Source organism: Denticeps clupeoides, chromosome 17 (genome assembly GCF_900700375.1).
Source record: "Denticeps clupeoides chromosome 17, fDenClu1.1, whole genome shotgun sequence".
Classification (NCBI taxonomy): Eukaryota; Metazoa; Chordata; class Actinopteri; order Clupeiformes; family Denticipitidae; genus Denticeps; species Denticeps clupeoides.
This window is the reverse complement of record NC_041723.1, coordinates 5,045,127-5,070,959: the sequence shown is the minus strand read 5'-3', so window position 1 is coordinate 5,070,959 and position 25,833 is coordinate 5,045,127. Positions and strand designations below refer to the sequence as shown.

At 42.7% G+C, this 25,833-nt stretch overlaps 1 protein-coding gene across 18 annotated transcripts; it reads right to left on the bottom strand.

The window, feature by feature from the left end:
- Positions 1–310: 310 nt before the first annotated feature.
- On the bottom strand, positions 311–24,985 carry ankrd26 (ankyrin repeat domain containing 26). Of its 18 annotated transcripts, none has more exons than XM_028957856.1 (43): positions 24,875–24,956; positions 23,487–23,536; positions 22,641–22,944; positions 22,370–22,484; positions 22,068–22,241; positions 21,800–21,906; positions 19,896–20,033; positions 19,572–19,723; positions 19,337–19,373; positions 19,185–19,257; positions 19,016–19,073; positions 16,778–18,669; positions 16,403–16,550; positions 15,824–15,888; positions 15,646–15,745; positions 15,294–15,389; positions 14,506–14,561; positions 14,342–14,423; positions 14,223–14,267; positions 13,882–14,142; positions 13,604–13,659; positions 12,156–13,082; positions 11,049–11,281; positions 10,652–10,846; positions 10,441–10,471; positions 10,225–10,360; positions 9,920–10,133; positions 9,564–9,747; positions 9,001–9,147; positions 7,923–8,891; positions 7,136–7,288; positions 6,844–7,019; positions 6,575–6,668; positions 6,036–6,062; positions 5,642–5,719; positions 5,124–5,258; positions 4,857–4,969; positions 4,326–4,470; positions 3,905–4,195; positions 3,543–3,778; positions 2,840–3,089; positions 1,534–1,579; positions 311–1,173 (listed from the first exon to the last, which is right to left on the bottom strand). In XM_028957856.1, the coding sequence occupies exons 3-43, from the start codon at positions 22,853–22,855 to the stop codon at positions 1,025–1,027; spliced, it is 8,799 nt and encodes a 2,932-aa protein (XP_028813689.1). In that variant the 5' UTR covers positions 22,856–22,944; positions 23,487–23,536; positions 24,875–24,956; the 3' UTR covers positions 311–1,024. The 18 variants fall into 18 exon arrangements, 17 of the variants coding, with proteins under 17 accessions (XP_028813689.1, XP_028813690.1, XP_028813698.1 ...); XM_028957857.1 differs by lacking the exon at positions 24,875–24,956 and adding an exon at positions 23,855–23,938; XM_028957865.1 differs by lacking the exons at positions 23,487–23,536; positions 24,875–24,956 and adding an exon at positions 23,537–23,648 and having other exon boundaries at positions 12,156–12,257; positions 12,363–13,082.
- Between the last annotated feature and the right edge of the window lie 848 nt (positions 24,986–25,833).

Below are 25,833 nucleotides of genomic sequence, written 5' to 3'. Positions count from 1 at the left end.
ATTGAGCAACACTCTTGTATAAACAGTAAGTATGACCCCTGACCGTAGTAAACCCCACAGTGCCCCATGTCGGCTACATGCACTACTAGTGAAATGCAGACAGGTGATTTTGAAGAAGCTAATATTATAAATCTCTTGTCTCTCTGTACCTTTTATGACTGCTCGGCACACTGTTGTCATCATCAAGACTATCTTCAAAACCTCAGGCCTGTCATGATCCAACATAACGTATAACCTAAGGTGGCTAAAGAAGCAAAGACTGTGAAATGTCATCATCACAGCAGATGCAAGAAGACACATCGAGACATTCTCTGATGCTTTTGGGAACTCTGAACGACAAATTGGTTTATTGAGCAGCTGAACGCTCCACTCTAAAATACTGATATGTATGGAATGAAGCGTCACCAATATGTTTTGTCGGCAAGACACATGCACAGTTCTACACACAGCACAGAGCATTGTGATTCAGTACCCTCTTTAACTAGTAAATCTAGTCATGTCTTATTCAAGTATATCTTGTGTTTTACAAAAACAGGTGTCTCTACTTAAATAGATTTCTTTGCAAAAACAAGCCTATCAAGCTTATTGCACCATAGTAAAATAAGTACCAAATGTAACAACTTGGCAATAGTCATCTGTGACACAATCGCAGTATTTTCTGTGCCTTTGAACTCAAGCACGGCAACAAAGCAGAACAAAACATCATATTGTTAAAAAAAAAGCCTCTGCAAGAACTACACAAGTCACTGCTACAAACATTACGGGGCAAAAAACAAAAAGCAGCAACAACACTGAACAAAAACCCAGACAGTATTTGGAGTCATACTCCAGATGTACCGAATACACAGATGTAAAAGTATGGCTTCAGAGACAATGATTATGAAGACGAACTGAAAACATCTTTTTTTTGTGCTCCTGAGCATACTAAGTGCAAATGTGCTTTTATTCCATCCACTATTCCAACAAAAGTAAAAAAAAATGGTAGTTTTGGTGGAGCAACTTTGGCCTCGTCAGCTAGTGGCAGTCAGATCATGTAGTTCTTTTTGAGCACCTCCAGGTACTGCTGTGTGGCTCTGCTCACAGGGTCCTGCTCTGCGGTCAGACTCTTCTGAGAGCCGTAGGCCGAGCCCACAGGAGACAAACGCGGGGAGCCACCATCCAGGCCTGCTGTTGCTGAGGGTGAAAAGAAGAAACAAGAAGTATACGTGAGCCGGGAAATCTGTCCACGTTCCAGGGTGGTGGTATCCTTGTGGGTGACATACTCGCCTATGAACCAGAAGACCACAAAGTCCCAGGTTCAAACACCACTTGCTATCATTTCATCCCTGAGCAAGACACTTAAGGGGGACTGTCCCTGTAACTACTGATTGTAAGTCGGTCTGGATAAATGCTGTAAATGTAAATTAATGCTACTGATCCCTCTCATTCAACTTTCCATTATGGCCAAATTAATGCATGAATAGTATTCATTAAAATATTCTTAATAATTAATATGCTGATGCCAGTGTACACACAGCAAAATTCCTCACTTACCATTGTCAAGCTCCTTTGATATGTTTTTCTCCAATTCACTCTGCATCTGCGGAGCAAAAAATAATTACGTCAAGTAATAAACAGCACACAGTCCAGTGTGTCACCTTTATTTATCCCATGATGGATTGCAAGAGAAAAACCGTGTTGAAAAAGACTTGGCAGCCTTGAGAAATGGCAATTTCAGTCAAGCTCAATAACAGCAGGCATCCAGAACACATTTCCAACTCTCAAAACAGCTTTTGTCAAACATCTGCACCATCTTAGGAACCTTCTATTTAACTATTTGGCACAATAAAGAAATGTAACACTGGTCCAGTGCGATTAATCCATTTATGACAGACTGGCACGATCTTCTCATTAAATACAGATTTCTGTGATTACTGCCTAGGCACATTGGATGTATTTGTGGAACCAACCAGAATATAAGAGCTAATAATCTATCTGCATGTTTGGTTGGGTGGCAATATGGCAACACTGTGAGTGCTACACCTGAGCATGAGATGCATAGACAGGTTTATATCATAAAGAATGACAAAGAAGAAAGCGTGAGAGCTGTCAATCACTCCTAACTTCATCTGGGCCAACAACACCAACAAAAAGTTTCTCCTCGCTAAGATAAATCAAGTTAGGACATGACGTTGGCGAACACGCCCCATACGTTTAATGTCCTTTGTAGCACTTCAAATATCACTTCATGAATTACATGTGCTCATACTCGGCAGCGGCCACAGTTCTAATACCAGACAGCTGCACACAGCTACACACCTGCTCATGAATCAGGCTGAAGAGAGAGGTGAGAGACAGACTTTTGAGATAGTAGCTGAAGGAGTAAGAAACAGAAGAGGTTAAGCATGGTCCTTCTACAGGACACAAGAAACAAGAAAAAAAGGAGGGGGGCTGAAGAGCCCGCAGGTAGAAAGTTACTGAATAAAAAGGGGAAGACTGGCTCACAGCTTAAAAGAGTGAAGGACAAGTCACAAAGCTATGTCATTACAGATTATTCATTGATATTCATGGATCATTTACATTTCTGTATACAGGTTTAGGTCATTTTTCATAACAATGAATATTTGAAATAAATGAAGGTAGATTGAAGTTATCAATGATAAACACCAGGTGTGCACAACCTTATCCGTAAAGGGTCAGCATGTAGGTTTTCAATGTGTGGCATGTATCCTCTCTGGCAAGTCAAACTGAAACCCTGAATGCACACCAGCCCTTGTCGGATCAGGCTGGACACTTCTGGTACCAGATGCTGCCTTTCAAACCAAATCAATGTGATGTGATGCATGTGGACACAACTCACCTTTGCCAGGTATGACTCTATTCGGTTGCTTTGATGGTCACTCACAGACCCCAGGATGCTCCCTCCCAGCCCTAGACTCCTGTTGAGGGGCCCCAGAGTGGACCCATAGGCCCCTAGAGAGCCCAGAGAGCCTACCTCCACAGAGGGCCCCCCCAAGCTGCCATTCACGAGGGTGCTGGTGATGAGGGACTTGCTGCGCTGGCGTTCAGTCAGGAGCTTGGTGTTTGCCTCTGCCAACCGCTCATTACACCTAACGAGTAGGCAATGAGCAAATGTCACATACTCATCCTCCCATTTGCACTCCATACTTACAATGGCGGACAAAATTGGTACCATTCTGTTACAGGAAGAAAAACCCACAATGGTGACTGAAATCACTTGAAAATTGACAAAATAAATACAAATTACTGTTGACTGAAAATGAATAATTGAAAATCAGACATTGCAACTGAATTGTGGTACAACAGAATTATTCAAAACAAACGAATGAAAGTGGAGGGTGCTTATTTATGCATGTAGTACATTAAATTTATAGCGTTCCTTCAAAATCCATTATGTAATATGGCACCGTTAAATGTAAAGACACTATTTTTAAGTTGTTATTGCATATCAGAAAACAGTTCAGGTTAATTGGAGCATCCTGGCACTAGGCCTAAGTGGAATTAAGTGACAAATGGCCGCATAAAACGGAATAAAAGCTCACCTTTCCAGCTTGGTTGTCAGGGATTTGCGCAGCCGCAGCTCCTCGCTGTAGAGCTGACGGTAACGCTCCAGCTCTGTCAGACTGGAGTCACGCTGGACCAGGCTGTCGTGCTGGGTGCTGCGAGCTTGGCCCAGCTCCCTCTCCAGGTCTTTAATGCGCTGCTCCAGCTCAGCTCGCTGGCTCGCTTCATTGGTGGCCTTGATCTGCTCCAGAGCCTCCTGAGATGCTGCCTGCGTCTAAAAAAACAGAAGGAAAATTTAAGCATTCAGCAAAGGGGTAAGGGGATAAGATGCATAAGACATTCACACTTTGATTGGACGACTCTTAAGAAAGAAATGTACTATGGGGTGTGGCGGCAGCACCTGCAGGAACAGATTGACCTCCTCCAACTTCTGTCTTATCTCCTGACGGGCCCTCTCCTCAGTCTCGCGGCGGTACAGATCTGCCTGGTTCTGGTCCATGACACCAGCATCCATCTGCCTGCGCAGGCCCAGCACCTCCTCCTCCAGCTGCCTCTTGTTGCGCTCCAGCCGTTCATGGCTGCGGCTAAGGCCCTTCAGGGAGGACAGTTGGTCTTTCAGGTCCCTGTTCACCTCCTCCAGCCGACTGCAGCGAGACGCCTCCTTATCCAGCTGAATCTGAAGTTCGTCCACCTGCCAGACAATTCAGTCACAGAAGTCTAGATTCATCTCATTTTCTTTTAAAATACTGTCCTTGCTTATTGCCAAAAAACTGTCTTTTCGGTTGTAAATATAACGTGGAAGGCAGCGAAGGGTTCCCTACTTTGGCCTTCATCCTGCTGATGGCTGCTTCAGCCTCGGAGTGCCTCAAATCCATACCCCCCTTCAGAGAGCTGAGCGGAGAACCAAATTCTGCACAGTCCTGCTCTCGAAGTTTCTTCTTGGCAGTCTTCACCAGGGTCCTCAACCTTCAGGCCACCCACACAACATAATTAGTATAATTAACACTGTACGCAGAGTTACTTATACTTAAACATCTAAAATGTTATATAAAAAAGAACTACAAAAGCTATCATTTACACAAGAAATTATTGCACATATGTAAATTGCTTAGTGCTTATAAAAATGGCATTTTCCATACTTGAATGACCAAGTAACTTAATGTTTATCAGTTTTATGCAAATGCAAAGCTTGGTTGTGTAAGAGTAAAATACATAGAATACAGTACCATTCATGACAGCCACAAACATGGGAAGGCATTCCTCTGCAGCTACGCCACACGAAATGGGGCACTAAGATGAAACACAACTAGAAGCAGCGCTGATGGTGGGGCTGAGAGGCAGTAAGATGTCACCTGTACATTTCTTTCTGCAGCTCAGTGTTTCTCTTCATCTCCTCGGCCAGCCGTGCATCAACTGACTTCTTGTGCTCGGCTATCTTTTTCGCCTTCTTCTTCTCAATCTCCATCTGTAACATGCAATATGAATTAAGACAGTTCCCACATCATGTGGTCCATTTATGATATAAAACCAAGTGTGTAGTGTGGTAATCAAAGTGCCAATGTTAGCTATTATTGATGCTTTTTGAAAATGAAGGTCAAAAGGAGAGCTAATGCAAGCACCTGGTTAGTAAGCTCTCCTTTTTCCTTTTCCAGTTCAGAGAGACGTAGGCTTAACTTTGAACGGCTTTTCAGCTCCTCCTCCCACAGTGCTTGTGAGTCCTGGGCATTGTGGGATAGCATGCTGTGCTTTTGCACCTGTGTAGGGAAAGAAGATGCTTATGTATTTCTTCTGCACCAGAAGTTAAGTGAACCAAAAGCAGTTATCCAACACTGTGCTACAGTTAAAAACATGTTTAAATATTAGGACTAGGACCATATATTGGAATTCCATACATCGCATTATAACACACAGCCTATAAAAAGCAAATAAAATAAAAGGCATCTGATTGTGAATGGGAAATTCATGGAAAGAGACATGCATGGAAAATATTTAATTGGGAGTTAATTGGGACTATTAAACATTGATTTTCCTAAAAACAGACAATAAAGTTTATGTATGTTGTTGCAGTGTATGCTGCAAATCTTGTATGGAAGGTTCTGAATAATAAACACTGGCAGAGAAGTCAGTACTGACTAACCTCACGGCTGAGCTGATCCTCAAGTGTCATCTTGCTACTTTGCAAGTTTGTGACTAGATCCTCCAGACGATTCCGGATCTGCAGGAGCACAAAGTTTGTCAAATTAGTGAATCTATGGTGTAGTGTCAGCAGCAAATTCTGATAAAGACCACATGCATCTTTAGAAAACCACATGCCAACTTAAAATTCAGAAACAACAAATGCACAATCACTCTGGCAGAGTTGATTTTGTCAGGAACCACCACCACCACCACCAGAAAGTTGGAATAATCAGATCCCAAATCAAAGAATTCAAAGGTCATCTCAAGAGATGCCTTTGAAACGTAAGATTTTGATTTTGAAAGGGCAAGAAAGGCTACTGATAGCTATCAACCGCTACGGCACTGATACCAACCCCTCCTCCAGGCGAAGAATCTGATGGCTGTAAAAAGATTAAAGACTTTTACATGTATGCACATTTCAACACAACTGATTTAACATGGTGACCGAGTGAGAAAGATGCTAAGCATTAAACAGAGCTTACGTTAATGGTTCTGACATTACCACTAATCACAGCGATTGACATATGCTACCACAGACTTAGTTCTTAACCACCGCTATGTGCTGTGCCAACTGTATAAAGGGTCCCACTGAAGATTAATGAAGACTTAATCAGCTAAAAAGTAGATCATTAATACGATCTAAACCAGAGGTTGGCAACCTTTAACTCAAAGAGCCATTTGGACCTGGTTTCCACAAAAGAGAAAGCTCCAGGAGCCGCAAATTTGTGACGAATATTTTTAGGGCCAAAAAAATTAAACACACAACCTTTTAATGTTATAAGATCACAATAATCTTCAAGTTTCCAAAGACACAGGATGAAAGAGCTGCATACGGCTCCAGAACCATGGGGTTGTCGTCCCCTGATTTAAACAAAAAGGGCTTCATTCTCACCGCAGCAGCTTCTTGGGCTCCTTTCTGTAGCATTTCAATCCGGTGGCTCTGCTGTTTAGCTGCTGCCTCCAGTCTGGCGTTCTCAATCTCTAGCCTGTTTTGACGTCATAAGCACATTAGAAAGCCAATGGAGGCAGCTGAGCTTTAGGAACAGTCATTTATTCACACATGCATCTCCAAAAAAAAACAAAAAAACAAAAAAAAAAAAAACACTTGATCCTATACTGTAATAAGCAGTACATGTGTGAGGGGGTGTGAGCAAAAGTAACCTTTGCACAGTCTCCTCCAGCTGCCTCACTGTCTTCTCCGTGGCTGCAGAAGTGGACAGCACATCCTGCAGCTTCTGAGCAGATGCCACGACCTCACGCTCCTTCTCATCCAGACTGCACTTCAAGCTGTTGATGCGTCTCTCTGCCTGCACATACTGATCTTCACTCTCCTGGAGCTGGTGATAGAGAAACGACTCATTATTAGGCAATGTTCTAGACAATTAATCATATTAAAATTTGGGAGAGATGCACAAAAGAAATAAAAAGTGATGTTAAGAAGAAATGCAGGCACCTTGCTTTTCAGTCGGTCCATGTCCTGAAGTGTGCGTGTCTTCTCATTCTCCAGGTCAGTTCGGTAACGGGTGTTAACCTCCAGTGACGCCTCACACATGGACAGCTTCTTCAGGGAGTCGGCTAACTCCTGCTGCAGCTGCCTCACTGAAGTCTGTGGGCGATTGAGCAATCCAATAATCAACAGAGAAGATATTTTTGGACAATATTATAATCTATTTAGTTTCATTGAACTCTTTTTCTTGGCTTAGCCGATAGTCCCTTTGCAAAAAGCATGCTAGTGTTCTATTTCAATAATGCTGCCACACCGGACAGTCTCTGAATATTTATGTACAGCTAGAATTTAGCATCTAATTATTAGATTGTAAAGTACCTTTTGCCATATTGCAAGAAAACACTTCGCTTGGACACTGGATTGCCAGATTGGGCAGGTTCCCCCCCATTTAATAGGCTGTGAAACATATGTTTTGTTTTTTTAATAGACGTAACCCATTAAGTAGGTGGTAGTAGCTGGTAACACACTCGCCTATAAACCAGAATCAGAACCAGAAGTTCAAACTTACTACCATTGTGTCCCTGAGCAAGAAATTTAACCCTGAGCGGCTCCAGGGGGGACTGTACCTGTAACTACTGATTGTAAGTCCCTCTGGATGAGGGCATCTGATAAATTCTGTAAATGTTAATGTATTTCCATATCTTCAAATGCTGAGCATACAGATGCTACATGGTTTTGTTTGTTAACTCAAATTACATTTACATGTACCATTTCTGTTCTTTCAGTGCTGTACCTCTCGCTCTGCCTTATCCTGCTCCAGTTGAAGGTTTTGTTTACGAAGCTCTGCATTCTGATTGGCCAGCTCCTGCCTCCTCTCCTCCACCAGCATCACCCGCTCCTCGCTGTCTGAGCGCAGTTTGGCCACTATGTCGCTGAAGCGCTCCTGTGCGTCGGATACTGCTCGCTCTTTGGCCACGCCTTTGCTCTGCACCTCCTCCAGCTGTTGCCGGAGCAGCGCCGCTTCACTCTGTGCTTGGGCCAGGCGCTCCTGCATGGCCTCCTGCTTGGCTCCGGACCGCGTGACCTGCTCCCTCTCCACTTGCAGAGCCGCTTCCGTTTCCCTGAGCCTCACCAGGGCCTGTTCTCGCTCATGGGCGGTCTTCTCGAGGAGCAGGCCCTTCTCTGTCAGCGCCAAAGCAGTTCGGTGACACTCGTTCTCTAGGCTGTTTGCACGTGCCTCTGCTTTACTCAACTGTTGGGAAAGATCATGCACAGCGTCTCGGTGGGCACCTGCCTCTCCCGCTCGCTTTTCTTGCGCCCGCTGCCTCTCCTCGCGTTCCCGCTGCAGCGCCCGGTCCGCCTCCGCCCGTACTGCCTGGCAGCGGTCCACCTCCTGCAGAGCCACCTGTAGACGGGACCGAGCAGACTCTACCTCCGACTCCAGCTGCTGCCTGGTAGCCCGCTCCTGCTCCAGCCGGCTGGCCGTGACCTGGCACTCTGCCTTCAGCGTGCTCAGCTGCCCGTTGTACTGGAACACGGTCTGGGCGAGAGCCTCTTCGCTCATCTTCAGGTCCCGTCGGGTGTCCTCAAGGCGTTCGCGGATCATCTCGTTCTCATCTGACAGACGGCTCTCCTCCTGTTTGCTGTGGCAGCGGCCATGTTCCAGCTCGGTCCGCAGGACACTCAGCTCCTCTTGCAGCCCGCATACCTGCTGCAGCAACTCCTTTTCCCGGTCACTGGCCTCTGTCAACTGAGCAAGGGTCTAAAGGTGGCATGCGTGGTTGTTAGCAGAGATACATAGAACACGGTTCCATCAGTCAGACCTATGGAGTCTGATGTCTAAAGTACAAATAATTAAGGCCAAAAGTTACCTCATTGCTTTTGTTGAGGTTCTTTCGGTTCTCCACCTCAATCTCCTGCTGCTTGCGGAGGTGGCTGTTCAGGATCTCTTCCTGCAAGGACCGAGCACTACGCTCTTGGACCAGCAGCCTCTGTATCTCATTCCGGTCCTCCTCCACCTACAGGCCAAACACAATCCAGGAATCAGATTCACAGGACCAAAATGGCTAAATTAATAGATTTTTAATTGCACAATGTGGATATAATCTTTACAGCAGGTGGTCAAGCGTAAGCAACTTATACACATGCACATTAGAATAAAATGGCTTGACAGATTTTTACTGCAGATTTACTGCCACTGCTGGAAGCCTTAACCAAACAGGTCCTGAGAAGAGTTTGCCAAGGAACACACATTTATATGCTGGTCTGGAGCATCAATCAGACCACAGACAGATTCATCATTCAACCTCAGGAAGACTGACCAGGCATGTCCCAGTTCTTTGCAAGTTGTGTTCTCCCCAATGTCCTGAAATGCATCATTCCATGCCTGAAATCTGAGGACTTTATATGGTGTTTTTGGACTGTTTCACCACACCTGCTTAATACTGTTTATCAGGGCCCTTTTCTCGAGCTCCAGGTTCCTAATGGAGAGCTCCAACTTCTGCCGCTCCTCCTCCTCAAGCTGATGCTGGTCTTCTTTTCGTCTGAGCTGATCTCTCGTTTTCTCATACAGCATGGAGGCGCTGCGGTGCTTCTCTTGCTCTTGCTTTAGCAGAAACCTGTTGAAGAAAAGCAACTGTCATATAACTGTCACTGCTTGAGGCCTAACTTGTTGACGGATAAATGTTATGCTAAATAAAAAATGTCCAAGAATAGTATATGTATATTTCAACAAAGAAACTAGCCTAAATATATGTATATATACAAATATGAATAGGCAGAATAAAGCACCTCAGGTTGTTGATGTCTGTCTCCAGCTCCACTTTGCAGTGCTCCAGGTTGGACTGACTGTCACGTGTCTCCCCGAGAAGGAGCCTGAGCTCGGCCCGTTCCTGCTCCAGCTGATGCAGTTTGTCTGCCTGCCGACCGTAGCGGCTACGCTCCCGCTGGATGGTGCGCTCGTATTCATGGAACATGTTCTGCAGTTTCACCATGCTTACAGAGTCTGGGGAGGAAAAACGAAAAGCTAGTTGGAACAGGGTGGTTAACAGTTTGTTAATTCAAACAAAGCCAGAACATGTACTGATGCATTTTACCTATAGAAGTGGAGTCCAGCTGCTTGATGAGGACAGACGCATGCCGGTAGCCGGATGAAGGGGAGTCTAGCTCCTCAGTGGGTGTGTCTGATGACTGTGTGAGGTTATCAAAGTCAATTGCCAGTTCCATCTGACTCTGTAATAGAAAAAAGTTTTGGAAAAAAGTTCCACAGCTAGAAGACCAAACTGTTATTTTAATTCTTCTATGTAGCTTACCTCCATATCCTTATGTACAGCAGATGGAGACCTACAAGTCAGAAAATATGAAGGCATGAGCTAGTTAACTGTGAACAGGCCAAACTTTTTGCAGTGAAAACAGTAAAGATGACGGTATAATGCAGTATATTTTCAATGTGACAGTAAACAACACATGATGTCATAACCAAATATTGCCGTATGGAGACAATATTGTATACTGCATATATACCTTCCTTCATCGTCCGACATCTCACTTAAAGTACTATCGTCAAACACAGACAGACGATCTCCATTTAGATGGACTTCATGCTGTGATGCTCCAACCTGCACCATGGCAGGTACCAGTAAGGCCTCCTGGCTACCTAGTGCATTCATCTTCCGCTCTTCATCCTTATAGCCATGGTGCTCTCTATAAGTTGGGGTCCTAACAGTGCACACACCTCACAGTGAATAACATGCAGCAAGATGGCTTACAACACCTGCCACTGGGCTGAGAGATCAACGCCACTGACTGATTGATGCAGAACTTCTGAATAAATGACATCATGCAAAGTTGTGCCACATCAAGACAAGATAATGGCATAATGGATGTAAAGCACATGTTTTGCAATAAAACAACTCCATACCTGCTAGGACTTCTTGAACCATGCTTTCGTTTTACGGTGTCCATTGTTGGAGACGCTTGGTCTCTTGGATTCCTTAATGATCCTTCTTGCTTGTGTCTATGGTTTCCCAGAGTCATTTCCGATTTCTCTCCTCTTTCCAGGTCATGCCCAGAGAATGCGCTTGATCTTGTGGCATCCTCAAGAGCCCTGTTTCTGTCCTGATCTAGCACGGCTCTATATGCACTTCCAACAGCCTAGAATAAACATGAAAAATTATATTAAAACCACTCTTACTTTTCTTATTGTCAGCTTTCATAACAGTGAACAACTAGTGCATCTCAAAATGGAAAAAAGTTATCCCTTCACAAATATGTTATATTCTTAATGCATATTTGTTTATGGAGCCAATAAGTTTTTATTCAAATGAAAAACAAGCGGCCTCACCATCATTTTACTTTTTTGAGATGCATTATGATGTTCAATATTTTGAGAATTAGTTAAGATGACACATCACTGGTTTTATAAAGAGAATGCTAAACTGCAAAAACAATTGCAAAGCAAAAGATAGGCACACACAAACAGTAAAAGAGCACAGACCACTTCAAAAACACACGCCACACAAGGATCCCAAACACATACTTCAACCACCACAGATCTGTGGTTGAAGTCGCATGCAGGTTCACAAAAACACAGAAACACATTCAACAGTACCGGCTACCTAACAATGGTGTCAGACGAAGTGCTGAAATGTAATCCATGACACAAACTACACCTGAGGTGTGAAACAAAGGCCGACAGGCTGCTGCTCTTCAGTAATCTGACACTACGCCCACTGTTGTGGTATTAATATGTAATGAATGAATATGTAGGCTCAGGATACAGAAGTCAGGATGGGCAACATGAAGGAAGCTCAGATGTGGATGGAGAGGAGAGCACTAGGTCAAATGTCTTGAAAATTATAGCACTGAAGAAGAATGGAAATCTAGAAGAGTGGTCGAGCTGCTATGGAATGAGCGACGGGGAGAGAGAGAGAGAGAGAGAGAAAATGGCACCAGCGTCCTCTACCTTGGCCTGGAGCTGTGACCTTTCCTTTTGCATATCCAGGAACAGAACCCTCAGCACTCCTACCTCATTCTTAAATCTCTCCATGTCCTCCTCCAACTCTTCATCCGAGAGGCGGTGGGGTGCAGCAGAGCCCAGTTCAATAAGGGAGCATGGCACTTCTGAGACCTTCAGATAGGGTGAATAATACTTGGTTGGAGTCTCCATTCCTTCAGTCTTTTGGACAGTAGGAAAGTCATGATTGTCATGCTCTGAACCTGGTTGAGGACTTACACGTTCTTCCACAAGGCTTTGGTCCATGCTGTTTGCTTCAGAGCCTGTGCTCCCTTCCGGATTTGGTAGTACTGGGGCAGTACTTGGAAGATTCTGCTGGGTCTCAGCTGCTTCCAGTGACTGGCTAGGACCCTCTGACTGGGATTCGTCTTGTCCAGATTCCCTCTGTTCAAGAATGGGCATAAGGCCAATCCTCCTTGCCCTTGCTGTTGGTCGCACAATAACTTCTTCATCTTCTTCATCACTGGACTCCTCTGCAGCAGTTCTTATAATGACTTCAACCTCCAAACTGCCTTTCTTCTCATCATCAAAATCACGTGTAACCTGGTCCTCCATCTCACAATCACTGGAATCCACCTCTGTGTCTCTCCTGCCCTGAGGGTACAGATTCTCGTCATCCTCCTCTTCAGCTCTCTCTTCTTCATTTAATTCTTCTGCTGTTGCACTCATGGAATTTGCATCAGTGTCTTCTTTGATGTCCTCTGCGGCTTCATTTTCAGACAGTTCTCCAAACATTTCTTTCAGCTCAGCTGCCACATTTTTATAATGGGACTTGGTCTCACGCTTCTCGCTCTCCACCCAAATCTTGTCGTACCGCTTCTGCCAAGGCACATCAGTGTTTTCCTGAGACCCTTCCTCTACACATTCCTCTTCACCTTGAGTTTTGGACTCCAGCGGAGGGAGGTGGTGCTGATTACTTACATTTAACACACTACCCTCCTTTGACAGCATGAGTGGACAAAGAGACAAAATTAAAACACCAAACAAATGGGATCTGTGGTACATTCAGCCAAAGAAACAAACCTCTCGAGACACTAATGCAGGCTATGCCGGGAATGGTAAAAATGATGACTAGCCTGAAAATCTTCTTATTTGCTCAGCTGGCAAAATACACGCTGTTATTTTTTAACAATAATACTTAAACGTATAACTTCGTACAGCAAGGTAGTAGCCCATTCAGACACAGCTGCAATCCTACTAAACCACGTGGGTCAGACAGACAGTCACACACAACACCATGTTAAATTCAGTACAACTGCACCCATAAACGGTCGCGTCAAGGCGTAATGAAAAGGCTTTCGATGATGTAGCTGGTACATGGTCAATGGGAAAAAATATTGGAAGGATGCTCCGGACTCCGCAAAAGGACTCACAATTACAAAATAACATTCGTAGTGGAGACAAGAGTGCATGACACCAATGGTGGAAGATATTAGAAGAGGCCAAAAAAAGGTCCATACCTGTTTTGTCTCTCCTTCAGCATCAGTATCGGTCTGGCTACTGCTCGCAGATTCTACTGGAAAGGACGAGGACAGCGGGAATTAGCCACTAAAAGCTGGATTTAACTTCATAATGTCAAAAAGACAAATCAATTAATTTTAATCGGACTCTATAATATCTAGATTTGGCTTTATGGTCTTCTCTGGAATGGGGTCGAAGAAACTCTCAAGAGATATCTTAAACCATGCTATTTGTTTCTTGTAACAAAACTAGTGATTTCATGTGGATATGGCCAAACCTTCTTTGTCCTCTGCCTTTATATGCCTCCGGGTACGAGGCTGGGGCTGCGGTTGTAGAGCTGAGCCAGATGGAGAAGGTCTTGTTTGCAATCTGGGGTCCTCAGTTTCTTCACCTGAACTTGGACGCTCCTGCTCTTGCTCCATCAAAGTGGGCAAGGTTGAGTTTAGGGCAGGGGAGCTGGCCAGTTTCCTGGTCTCCTCAGATGAACAAGGAGGATTGATCTTACTGGAGGCACTGGATGAATCCCAGTCTGATGAATCTGTGATAGCAGCATTAGGATATGTGTATTAACTGCATTATTTATATAATTTTGATCTCTATTTGGAAATACATATGTACCTTCAAGGTCATCTACATCCGCTAAACCAAGTTCTTCCATGAGATCTACAGGAAGGGATATCTGCTGTCAGGACACAGTCAGCTAAAACAAAGACCATCTAACTTATCTAAGCTTTTACCAGTCTTTTTCTCCACTTCCTCTTTAGTCTCCATGAGCTTATTCAGCACCAACATGGGCTCCCTCCTGCTTGCAGCAGACTTCTAAGTACAAAGTAAAGCTCATTGTAAAGCAAAGTAAAGCATCATGCCACAGGTATCAAAAGGTATTAACATTACAAATTACCTGTATTTCAGCAGCTGCCTCCTGAGGTCGACCATCAAAGTGGTCTCCACAAAGTGCTGTCAAACATATAATATTCAAGTTTTACTTATGTTTTAAGGTTCAAGGGAAATGTTTTGCGGCAAACAGTCAGTTGACAGATCTGAGGTCAAAAGCGTGTTTTAAAATAAAAAGGTCAGGCAAACATATGCAAAAGAAGTTCTTCTTTCTACAAATGGACAAGAGTTGAATAAGAAAAGAGTGTTTTGGGGTGAGCTGACATTCCATTGCAGAGAAACTGGCTCCTTCAAGCACACAAGCTCATGGTTAATGCATCTGGCAGAGCAATGAAAATCTGGATGGGGACACAGGCAAAAAAAGCAAATGCAATGGAACTGGGGAATCTGCAGACTCCTCTACTAGCAAGACAGGGAATGCTCATCAAATGTGCGGTCAAGGTCAATAATTCAGGTAAGGGTGGGCACATGCCCACCACACCACAATAAGTGAATTGATAATATATGATTGTATTGCTGTATTTTTTTTCCTTGTCCCGTCTGTAGTTTAAAATGTGGGTTCATAAGGATGTTTCATACTGTATACTGATTGATAGTGCCTGTTCAGACAAACATGGACCAAAGCATGAAAAAAGCACACAGGCCAAAACTTTTTAAAATGAACAGAGAAGTGGCACATGGCATGTTAGATTCATGCATGAGATGTTTTCAGTGCATGAGTTTGCAGCTTATGGTTAGTCCAACATGATGCTTTCGTGCGCTCAACGTTAATGACTTCATCCAAAGAGTTCCTACCCTTTTCCCTTTTGCTCCCAGGCCTGTCTATGCCTCCCCATGTCTCTAGATTACAGTTCCTTGTTCCTCTTATAAAAGATGGTATGTAAGACAAGTCTTAAAAGAATAAACAGGAAAAAATAAAAACCAAGTAAATTCTCATGGACCGGCAAATTGCAATTAAAGTCCAATAAAGAGTCACTTCTTTTATTAACAAATGAACAATTACTTCAATGGTCATTCTTGCATTGCCTGCAGCATGAAATGGTTGCAGAAATTGCTACAGAACTTGCAGAACTATGAATACTTGCGTTAAGAAAGCAAAACAATCACACACACACATACACACACACACACACACACACAAGATTACCTTCATGGTTCTCCTCTGAAATTTTCGTCATAATATTATGGGGTTTCAGGGGGGAGCTGGAACCACTGCAATGCTGCTTCCTTGAGCTGTCACAGTCAGACTGCAATGGGATCAAATACAGTCACTGTATGTTCTTTACTTACCATAAGTACGCTGAAAGAGAGGAGATGTACAGTACCTCAGAGTCCCAGGGTGAATCATCCTCTTCATCTCCCTTTTCCAGACCCAGCTCTGTGAGAAAATCTACAGACAATCCACATATTCCTTGTCATATAACGTGTGTATTGCTCTTAATGACAGAGAACCCATGGTTTCCTCCTAACTGGCTACCAATTAGCATGACATCTACACTCTTCTCTGTCTTGGCTGTCTTCAAACGAAAGCCTCAAACCTTCCTTTTTGGGAACTACTTAGACAAAACAGGGCCCTTACATATCTTTAGAAAAAGTTGAGTTCTGAATTATTAAATTAATGGTATTTGCAGACAGAGTGCAGGGAAGGGTTACAATGACAGACATCTTAAAACCTTATGGATACGAGCATCTGCCACATGCTGTAAATGACTTTAAATTTCTGTTCAATCATTTGCTGCATGTGAAGTTGTGGTGTGACAAACTTCCAAACAACTTCCAAACCTTTCTGGCTTCTACCTTTTCTAAAAAAAAAAAAGAGGCATTTTCTGTTTCCAGTCAGATCCTTTGAATATTTAGTGTTTACACTAGGTGCCTTCAAGTGAATTGAAGATGAATCTGATTACCCCTTTGATTGGATTTAGTTTTTAATAGAGTATCTTCCCCTTCTTTGATCTTCTCCATTTCAACTGTTTCATCTTCATCATCTTCTTCTTCATCATCTTCATCCTGCTCCTCATCTTCCTCCTCCTCGTCTTCCATAGAATCATTTTCCTGTAAAATTCAGTGAAGAGATTTTGTAAAAATATCACATGATATAGCAAGTCACTTCAACCTCTTTACGATGACAAGACAATCATATTTACCAATGGTGAGAGTTTGCAAGCAAAAAAATTGGTTCAGATTTGTTTGTTTAACTAACTGAGCCATGAGTTTAGTATGAGAATTTTGAGAACGTAAAAGTCTAGACGACAAGCCTACATTCTACTCCTTCTCAGTACCTGTAATGGTCCATCTTCAGTGTTCCTGAAATCAATAACAGGCCTTTCCTCCATTCTTATTTCTAATCCCTCTGCTTCCTCGTCCACATCATGCAAGTAATTTGGAGGATTTTCAATATCCTTTGTGATTTGTTGAAGAGTTGTTTCGAGATCTGAAGCCTCCTCACCTACAGGCTCAGGTTCACACTGTTGCAACTTGTTGACATTAGAAATGTCATCATTCCGATCATCATCATCATCACTACACAACTCCTGACTTCCTGGACATGGCGTGGGAGTCTTATTCAACTCAATGTCTAAATACTGCAGTGGTGTTAAATTCAGATCCCTCTGTGCTCCTTTGCTGTCCCGAGTTTGAAACCTTGATCGTTTTGGGCTTTGTGAGGCACTCTCAGGGTTAGAGTTTGACTCCATGGTAAAAATGCTTTTGGACACCTTAGGGCTGCTGCATGCAATACAATCACCATCTTCATTGTTTTTTCCTTCTTCATCTAATTGCATTGAGTTTTCAGAATCATCTTGTTCCTCTCTAGTAATTCTGACTGTTCCACTTGCAAAGTCATAGTGCATTTCCTGCACCTCACTATCAGAATCCACACTTTTTCTGTCTTCTTTGTCCTTCCGATATTCTTCTTCCCTTTCTGCTCCATCCTTGTCACTTAATTTGGAGGCACATTCATAATGTCCTACAATCATTGACACAGGCATGTCATCATCATGAAGAGATTCTCCACTGAAGGCCACATTGTCTTCCGTCTTATCCACATTTGGCACATTTGTGTGGAAGAAACTGGTATTCTCTTTGTCTACAGTAACTGAGTAATCATGTTGTGGAGAACCTGTGTCTGATACTTCTCCCTCTTCCTCCTCATCTGGTTTAGTTTTCGCCTCATCACCTTCATCTCCCCAGCTGTCCTCTTGGGAAGATGTCTCTAAATCTTCATCACATTTTTTCACCTCATCTCCTTGGCTGGTTTTACCAGTGAAGGTATTTTCAGGGTAGAGTAGCTTTGGTCTGGGCGATTGATTACATTCTGCCTTTTTAGTTCCATCTGAATGCTCACCCTCCTCTTCATCTTCATGTTTAAAGATGTCTATTTTATCTTCCTGTGCCATAAGACATGGTGTTTTAGGAGGAAGATATACATCTGGACTCTTTATGTCTCGTTCACACTCATTGTGGAGATTCAAATGCTCAGCTATCTGCAGCTCATCGTCATTTTCATCATCCCAGTCATCATCATCATCATTACAATCATCATTTTCAAGGCTGTCACCCTCAGTTACGTTCCCCTGTGGTGCATTACATATGTTTGGTGTTGGGGACATGGCTGATCCTGGTCCTGAAATTCTACCATCACATTCCTCTTCATCTGAAAACCTTGATTGCACCCTGATGGCAGAAACAACACAATCCTCCTCCAAACAAATATTTCCAGCAATGCCACAGGAGTTATGGGCTGACTCCTCTTTTTCAATTTGCTGTGTCACCACAGGGCAGATCTGTGTAAGGGGCTCCTCCACTGAAATCCTATCTGGTGCTGTGTCCTGTATGTCAATTTCAGGGACAGCTGCAGCAACGTTTTGAAAAATATTTTCAATGTTAATTCCAGATTTTTGTTCCTGATTGTACTCATCACTTTCTTCAGATTCTTCATCTTCATCACCCCCTTCCTCTTCATCGTTGTCATCGTCCTCTTCCTCCTCATCTTCATCATCATTATCCTCATCCTGCTCTTCTTCGTCATCATCATCATCATCATCTTCATCGTCGTCTTCTTCTTCATCGCCCTCAGATTCATTTTCCTCCAGGCTTTCATCATCTTCCTCATCAGCTGAGACTTCACCTGGATTGCTGTGAGAAGGCTGCTCCAAGAACTCGACTCCACTGGCTACCCAATAAGATTTAGATGCCATGATATGTGTAGGGAGAAAGAGGAAAAGAAAAGCGAAACACATTAGAGAACAAACATAACCGAAGGGAGGTTACCTTTTGGGGGCTGTTGAGAGGGGAAGAGGTCCTCTGGGGAAGGTTGGAAAGCGAGAAGGGAGAAGTGGGATGCTGGGGGGTACTGTGAAGGGGTGGGTGTCTTTCCGCTTGATCATCACTCTCTTGTTCAGATTGAGAGCTCTTCCACGACTGAGCGGGATCTGTTGTGACTAGGGGGTAGGGGCAGTACGTTACAGCACAAGCACTCACTACAGAGGGTCTAACTACGCAACAGACACTATATTCACCTTTGTTTTCCTTCTTAGAGGCATTCAGAAGTGTTTTAAGGTTTACTTTCTGAGGTTTCTGTAAGGCGAACAGCATAGCTTCAGCATTTTTATATGGACAAATATTTTAACTGGCAACTATATTTATAAAAGCATCACAAAATGTCATAAATGTAATTGTCACCAAAACCTTTGGGTTTAGATCGAGTTCATTATCTTCATCTGATGAAGGCCAGGAATCAGCAGGGCCACTTTTAGATGCTCTAAAAAATGCAATACATTTAAAAAGTTGGATAAATTAAACTAAAAAACATTTACATTTAATCAGACATAAATACTCACCTGCTAATTGATTCTGTGTGTGAATTATCTTCAGCGCCTGTTAAAACACGAACATAATAACAAAATCGTTAACCACACAAAACAATTTATAATAAATCAATTGTTAGAACTTGTCATATAGACGAAACATCTAAAACAAAATGTGTAAAATCAATGAAGCACCAGAACAAAGAACAAATGCATCAAAGTTAAAAAAATTAAACCAGAATGCAGGACCAAAAGAAAAACGACTCACCATCTTTGTCAATGGCAGGCCCTCCTAACATAAATGTTGCCTCCATACCCCCTGTGCTAGGAAGCATTGACATCTGTTTCCTTTTGTTTGAAATAGATGGTGACTGTAAAGACCTTCTCTTTGTACCATGCTCTATGATCAGATGCGAGCACCTTCAAAGCAACAGAATTCATGACACACAGGTGGAAATCTGACCATTACCTAATTTTTTAAATGATCTGTTTAAAGTTAAGCTGGCCAGTCATATGCATATTAACAATGAAAAGCCATAACTGAAATGTCTTACATGCATCAAATATGATCCACGAACGTTCAAAAACTTACGCATGGTGTCCATTCATTACTGCATAGTCATCAGAAGACCACCCTTTATCATCCTTCACTGAGATGTCTGCATTGTAATCAAGCAACAACCGCACCATACTGATTTGTCCATTGCAAGCAGCAATCATTAAAGGAGACCTAATTTGAGAAGGACACAGTGTGTGGGGGTGGGATAAAAAATTTAAAGAACTTCTTTATAAGAAACACTTGTAACACATATTGTAAGATAATAAAATTAGACATATTATTTTGGACTGTTTGTAAACGGTATGCCATTTTGAATGCTACTATTTGCACCATTAGCACCACAATGCAACCAGCATAAATTCAGCCCTTTGCAACATTAAAGGTCCCCTTTAGTGAGGAAAATGAAAATTAATGATGAAAATTTCACTTTGTGTAACATTGATATGAGTTCCCTGAGCCTGTCTGTAGTCCTGCAGGGGCTAGAAATGGTGATAGCTGTAAAGAGGGCTTTGGTCATTCTGCTTCAGCTCAGACCTACCTCCTCCCAGTGATCAGGTGCTGTGTCTAACCACAGCAGACGTGAGGAAAACTCTTGATTGAGACTTACCAGTCTTACCAGATTTAGAACAGCATCTCCAGCACCACCACACTGAGCACTAGAGCTCCTCAAGAGCTGTGTGTTTAGTCCAATGCTGTGCACCCTGCTGACCAACAACTGTGCAGTGACACACAGCTCCAACCACATCAAGAGCAGCAAGAACGATCAGTCAGCTTACAGAGAGGAGGTGCACGACTGATGGACTGATGTAAGGGCAACAATCTGTTTCTGAACGTGGACAAAACGAAGGAGATGACTGTTGACTTCAGATGACAACGGAGGGTTGTCTTCTGTGTGGAGATTGTCAAGAACACAACGTTCCACAGTGTTTATCTTGAGAGACAGTATTGACAGTACCTTCTAGAGAGACAGTATTGAGAGCATTCTGACCAGCTCTATCAATGTCTGGTTTGGAAACTACACAGCAACGAACCGCAAGACCCTACAGTGGATAGTGAGGACAGCTGAAAAGATCATCGAGTCTCTCTTCCCTCCATAACCGACATTTACAGCACACGCTGCATCAGGGAAGCCCCCAGCATTGTGAAGGACTCTACACATGCACTCTTCACCCTCCTACCACCCAGAAAAATGTACAGAAGTATTTGGGGCCCTCACTGCCAAACTATGCAACAGCTTCATCCCACAGGCCATCAGACACCAGAACACTCAGGGACTTTCTACTCTGAACTGACAAACACACACTGTTCAGAACATATCGCTATTACAATTCTATTACAGAAGCATTTGCACACTTTTACTCTGCACCTTAATTACCCATTTCACATTTTTAGCACTCTCTGTCTTTGTTGTCTACATGTTTTTTGATGTTACTCTTGTTATTCTTGCACTGCTTGTCTTATACAGCCTGTGTCCCATGTTTGTACATTTACATTTACAGCATTTATCAGACGCCCTTATCCAGAGCGACTTACAATCAGTAGTTACAGGGACAGTCTCCCTGGAGCAACTTAAGGTTAAGTGTCTTGCTCAGGGACACAATGGTAGTAAGTGGGATTCGAACCCGGGTCTTCTGGTTCATAGGCAAGTGTGTTACTTGCACTAGGCTACTACTTTGTACTTCATGTAGCTGGTCTGTTTGTCACACACGTGCATTGTCAGTGTGTAACTTTACGTCCTGGGGAAATTTCATTGAGGGACTGGTTCAAAGTGGATATAATTCTGCACCAAGGCTGAATTTCAGAAAGATACTTCAGATACAATATTAGTGGACCACTAAGACATATATAAAAGCAAGTTTTCATGTTAGGGGACCTTATATAATAAAAGGTTAGGTCATAGCTTGTATTATAGATGACTGTGGCATCACACCCCTCACCGTTTCTCAAGGTTCTTCATGTTAACATCAGCACATTCTTTAAGAAGCAGCTCTGCCATTTCAGGATGGTTCTCCTCTACAGCCAAAGACAAAGGTGTGCTGCCATCCTAAACAACGACAGAGCCAGATGCATTCAAAGAAGTGCGTGCGCTTCTCCACAAGCATAAGTAACAGCTATGAGCTCTTCATGCCACAGCACATCTAAACATACATTTTAACACACGGATAATCTGGTTCCTACCGAGCTTCCCTCAGAGGTGAGCCTCACCTTGTTCTGGGCATTGATGTTGGCCTCGTGTTCCAGGAGGAGGACAGCGATAGAGGGGGAGGGAATGCGAGCTGCCAGGTGCAGCGCCGTGTTTCCATTGATGTCCACCAGATTGGGATCAGCTTCATGCTCTAGGAGCACTGCTATGCATCGATCTTGCTGGCACTGCACTGCCTAGCAGTACAAGTATGATGTGTTCATTAATATATGCAAAACAATGTTTCTGATTAATGTTAAGTACATTTTCATATAACATCCAACAATACAACAGTGCATCTTTATTTCAATGTGTAATACATTACCTTCATCAAGGCAGAACGGTTCTGATTGTCACATAGGTTTAGCTTGGCTTTGCTTTCCACCAGAAACTGGACTACATCTGTATGTCCATTGACACAAGCAATATGGAGGGCTGTTCTATAAACATGAGGGGAAAACCACGTAATTGTTCGTATCCGACACGTTCTTTAAAATATATCGACACAAGAGCAGACTGACATCAAACCGAACATTTGTGCATATGAATAACTGAGCAGAAATGGTGTGGAAAAAAAAATCAGATTTTTAACATACCTATTCTCCTTGTCAAGTTGATTCAGATCATTCTTTTTCGCAAGCTGCCTCAACTTTGCCACATCACCTGTGGATGCAGCCTTGTGCACTTTTCCCAAATCTTTTTCTTTCAAGTCATAGCCAACAGACAGCACACTCCCTGTGTCAGATGTATTTGGGGAGAAGGCTCTCTTTTTCTTTGTGAAATTGAATATTTTCTTCATTTTGGTACTCATCGTGGCTCATTGCAACACGACCGCATTGCCTTGTGAGAACTCTGCCAGACAACTGAGGTACCACTGGATGATCGACTCAGGCGTCATTCCTAAAAATACAATCAGCAAATTGGATTAAGTTGAATTGCAGTCCCGGGCATGTACATGATAGTAAATTGTCTGACCAGTTTAAAATCAGAACACCCAGAAATGTTGGGGAAGCACTTGTCTCTAGACAAGTGGAATTTCTTTGCTTGTAAAAGCTTTTGACATATGCATAGGTAACTTAATTTGCCTTTAAAATATATCTTTCACTATTCTCAGGATCTTTCTCTCTCTCACACACACAGTATACGATCAGATCAGTAGTTTAGTAACTCGTAATTACACAATTTACTGTAGAACCTGGCTGAAAAGTACATTAACAGGCAAGTTATCTACCCATGTTGCCTCTCAGTGCTTCTCAGCCAATTTGCGTTGCGTCGACAGAATTTTAACCTTGCTATTCCTGCGACAGATAAGGTGCAAGAATTCTTGCTTGCTTGACAATGACGGGTGCTAATATTAACTTTACTGGCTTAGTCAATCGTATTAAGCAAGTTAGCCAACAAGCTAGCAGGCTACAGCACATTGTTAACCGCATTTGGATTACCGCATTTGAACCTCGAGACGAGCTGTCAAACAGCAGCGATGGGCCCTCACCTAGACAGAAATGAGAAAAAAACGGCACACGAACACATTAATATTACGCTGTCGTAAAAGGACGACGTGTTCACGAAAATATATTAGCCTGTCGCCTTCTCAGCCACTGTTGCCAGGTCAAGGCAATATTTACAACAGGTTCATTTTTCAGTGCGAATGAGATGACGGACTGTATTACCAATGGTAATGAAACATTAAAAACATTTATACGAATTCTAATGATTTAACAGGAAACCAACATCCAATTGTTTGCGCTAAAATAACTGGCCAAGTGATATAAATATTTTAAAAAGCTAATATAAAAAAAACAACACTCACTTCAGCTGCAAAATATTCCTTATGTAAAAAAGTTGCTGCGGCCATTTGTAATCCAGCACCAAAAACCACCCGCTTCTATGTTTATTTCACCTGTTGTCTAATAAAATGATCTCGGAGTGAAAACGACCACCCTGGCAGCCGTGTTCTCAGCTGTTGCGCCTGTTCTGTAACTATGACAACCGTACACCAGGATCGAATGCCTCTTATTACTAGCTAGGGAATTAACAATAATCTTATATAGAAAAATTGCATGAAATAAAACCACGACGCTACAGATTTAGCAATGTTCATTACCACATGGTACTCGGGATGCGTAAAAGTTTACTAAAGGTTTTTTTTTGCAGACGTTTCTAGTCCTTAAGTATTTAACTCTTCTTGAGACAAATCTGCAGCACAGATTCCTAGAACGAGCTTCGTCAAAAAGACTGCTGCGTTAAATCATGCTGATTGACAGTAAGTCTGTCAGAACACATCTGAATTTTTTCTTTATGATCCAGCAGGTTTCCATAATTTCTAGATCTGCGCAAAAAAAAAAAAAAGGGAGTATGACCGCTGTCTTCATCTCTTGGCGCTTTAACCGCGATATTTAAATCCGTGCAGGATGATTTGTTCCTGTTGTGGATGACATATTTAGACCATCGTAACCAGCGAGTAGGCTCAGAGAACCTGGAAGACAACACACCACCGCGATAATTCGCAAGCATGCTGATGCACGCAGCAGGGCAGGGATTTGTTTGTAATTTTGCAGGGGGAGTGACTGTGCTGAATATCCTTTTGGTTTGTTACTCTGAAAAACATGCATAGCGTCCAGACACGGTCAGTAACGCCGTGAGTCTTGTTTAGTATCTAACAAACTTACTAGGGTGCAAAAGGCCTTACGTGGCAACTTAGCTACTTACTTAACCAGCTACTGCCAAAGCCTACGAGCTTTAATACCAGTTTAGCTCGCAACAGCCGCTCCTTTTTATTATTTAAGCAGGACCGATTGCTTGTATATATCTTATTATGAACTCGGTTTACCTTGTTTTCACGGGAACGCTGAAAACGTTACAGTATTCCGCTCACCGCGTGACACGCTGCCCCGTTATTTTGCGTTCATACACGTTTACAGTCAGCCTAACGCATTCGGATGCCCACAGACAAATTCAAGCTAACTTACGGCCACCGGGCGTCTACTGACAAAGAAACGGTCCAATCAGAATGTAGTATTTTAAACAAAGGCCCGCCCTCCTAAGAGGTTTGGTAGAGAATCGTTGTAGTTCCATTGTAATTAACTCCTCGGCGCAAACGCGAGGAAACAGGGGTTTTTATGAAAATTTTCTCGTGTGTTTGTTTGGGCTGAACATACGTATTCTAATATCAAACCAATACACTATTTGTATTTAATAAATTATTTGGATGAGTCATTTTTATTAACCATTAATTCAATGTATTAAAGAATGGTCAAATTATATTGTTCAATGAGTTATTAATCATGAATGCTATAGTTTTCATGCCAGCTTTGTGGGAATATGTTGATTAATTTCAGGAAAAATCAAAGTTAAGAGGAGCTTCGTATTTGGCCAACAGATGGTGCTGAAGCCATTCCAAGTCAAGTGTAAAAATATAAAATAACTAGTAACATAACTCACTGCGTGTGTGTGTTATGACCACGACAAGTGAATCAGTTTATTTCCTGCAATGGGGACAACAGGGTGATGGGAGTAACCATTCAAGAATCATACAAAAAGCACAAATAAACCCCAGGGAATTAATTTGTGTTCCTTCTCTTGTTTTCATGTGCTCCATCTCTCTGGGAAAGGATTTTAATCAGTCCCACTAGCATAGGCATAATTTCTTGTAAATTTTTTACCTCCCCTCTATAATCCCACTGCCAAAGCCATTTTTTGTCTTTTAAATATTCCTTTCTTAAAATACATCAAAATCTGACCTAGAATAATGTTGTTGGCTTTATACCATATGGACTTGTCAACATCAAA

Excerpts from the sequence above, each read along its gene's own strand:
- ankrd26 (XM_028957855.1), bottom strand. The coding sequence starts at position 22,855 with ATGAGTACCAAAATGAAGAAAATATTCAATTTCACAAAGAAAAAGAGA. Across the intron at positions 19,258-19,336 it reads CACACAGAATCAATTAGCAG|AGCATCTAAAAGTGGCCCTG; the intron begins GTGAGTATTTAT and ends TGCATTTTTTAG. Across the intron at positions 1,174-1,533 it reads ATCAAAGGAGCTTGACAATG|CAACAGCAGGCCTGGATGGT; the intron begins GTAAGTGAGGAA and ends TTTCACCCTCAG.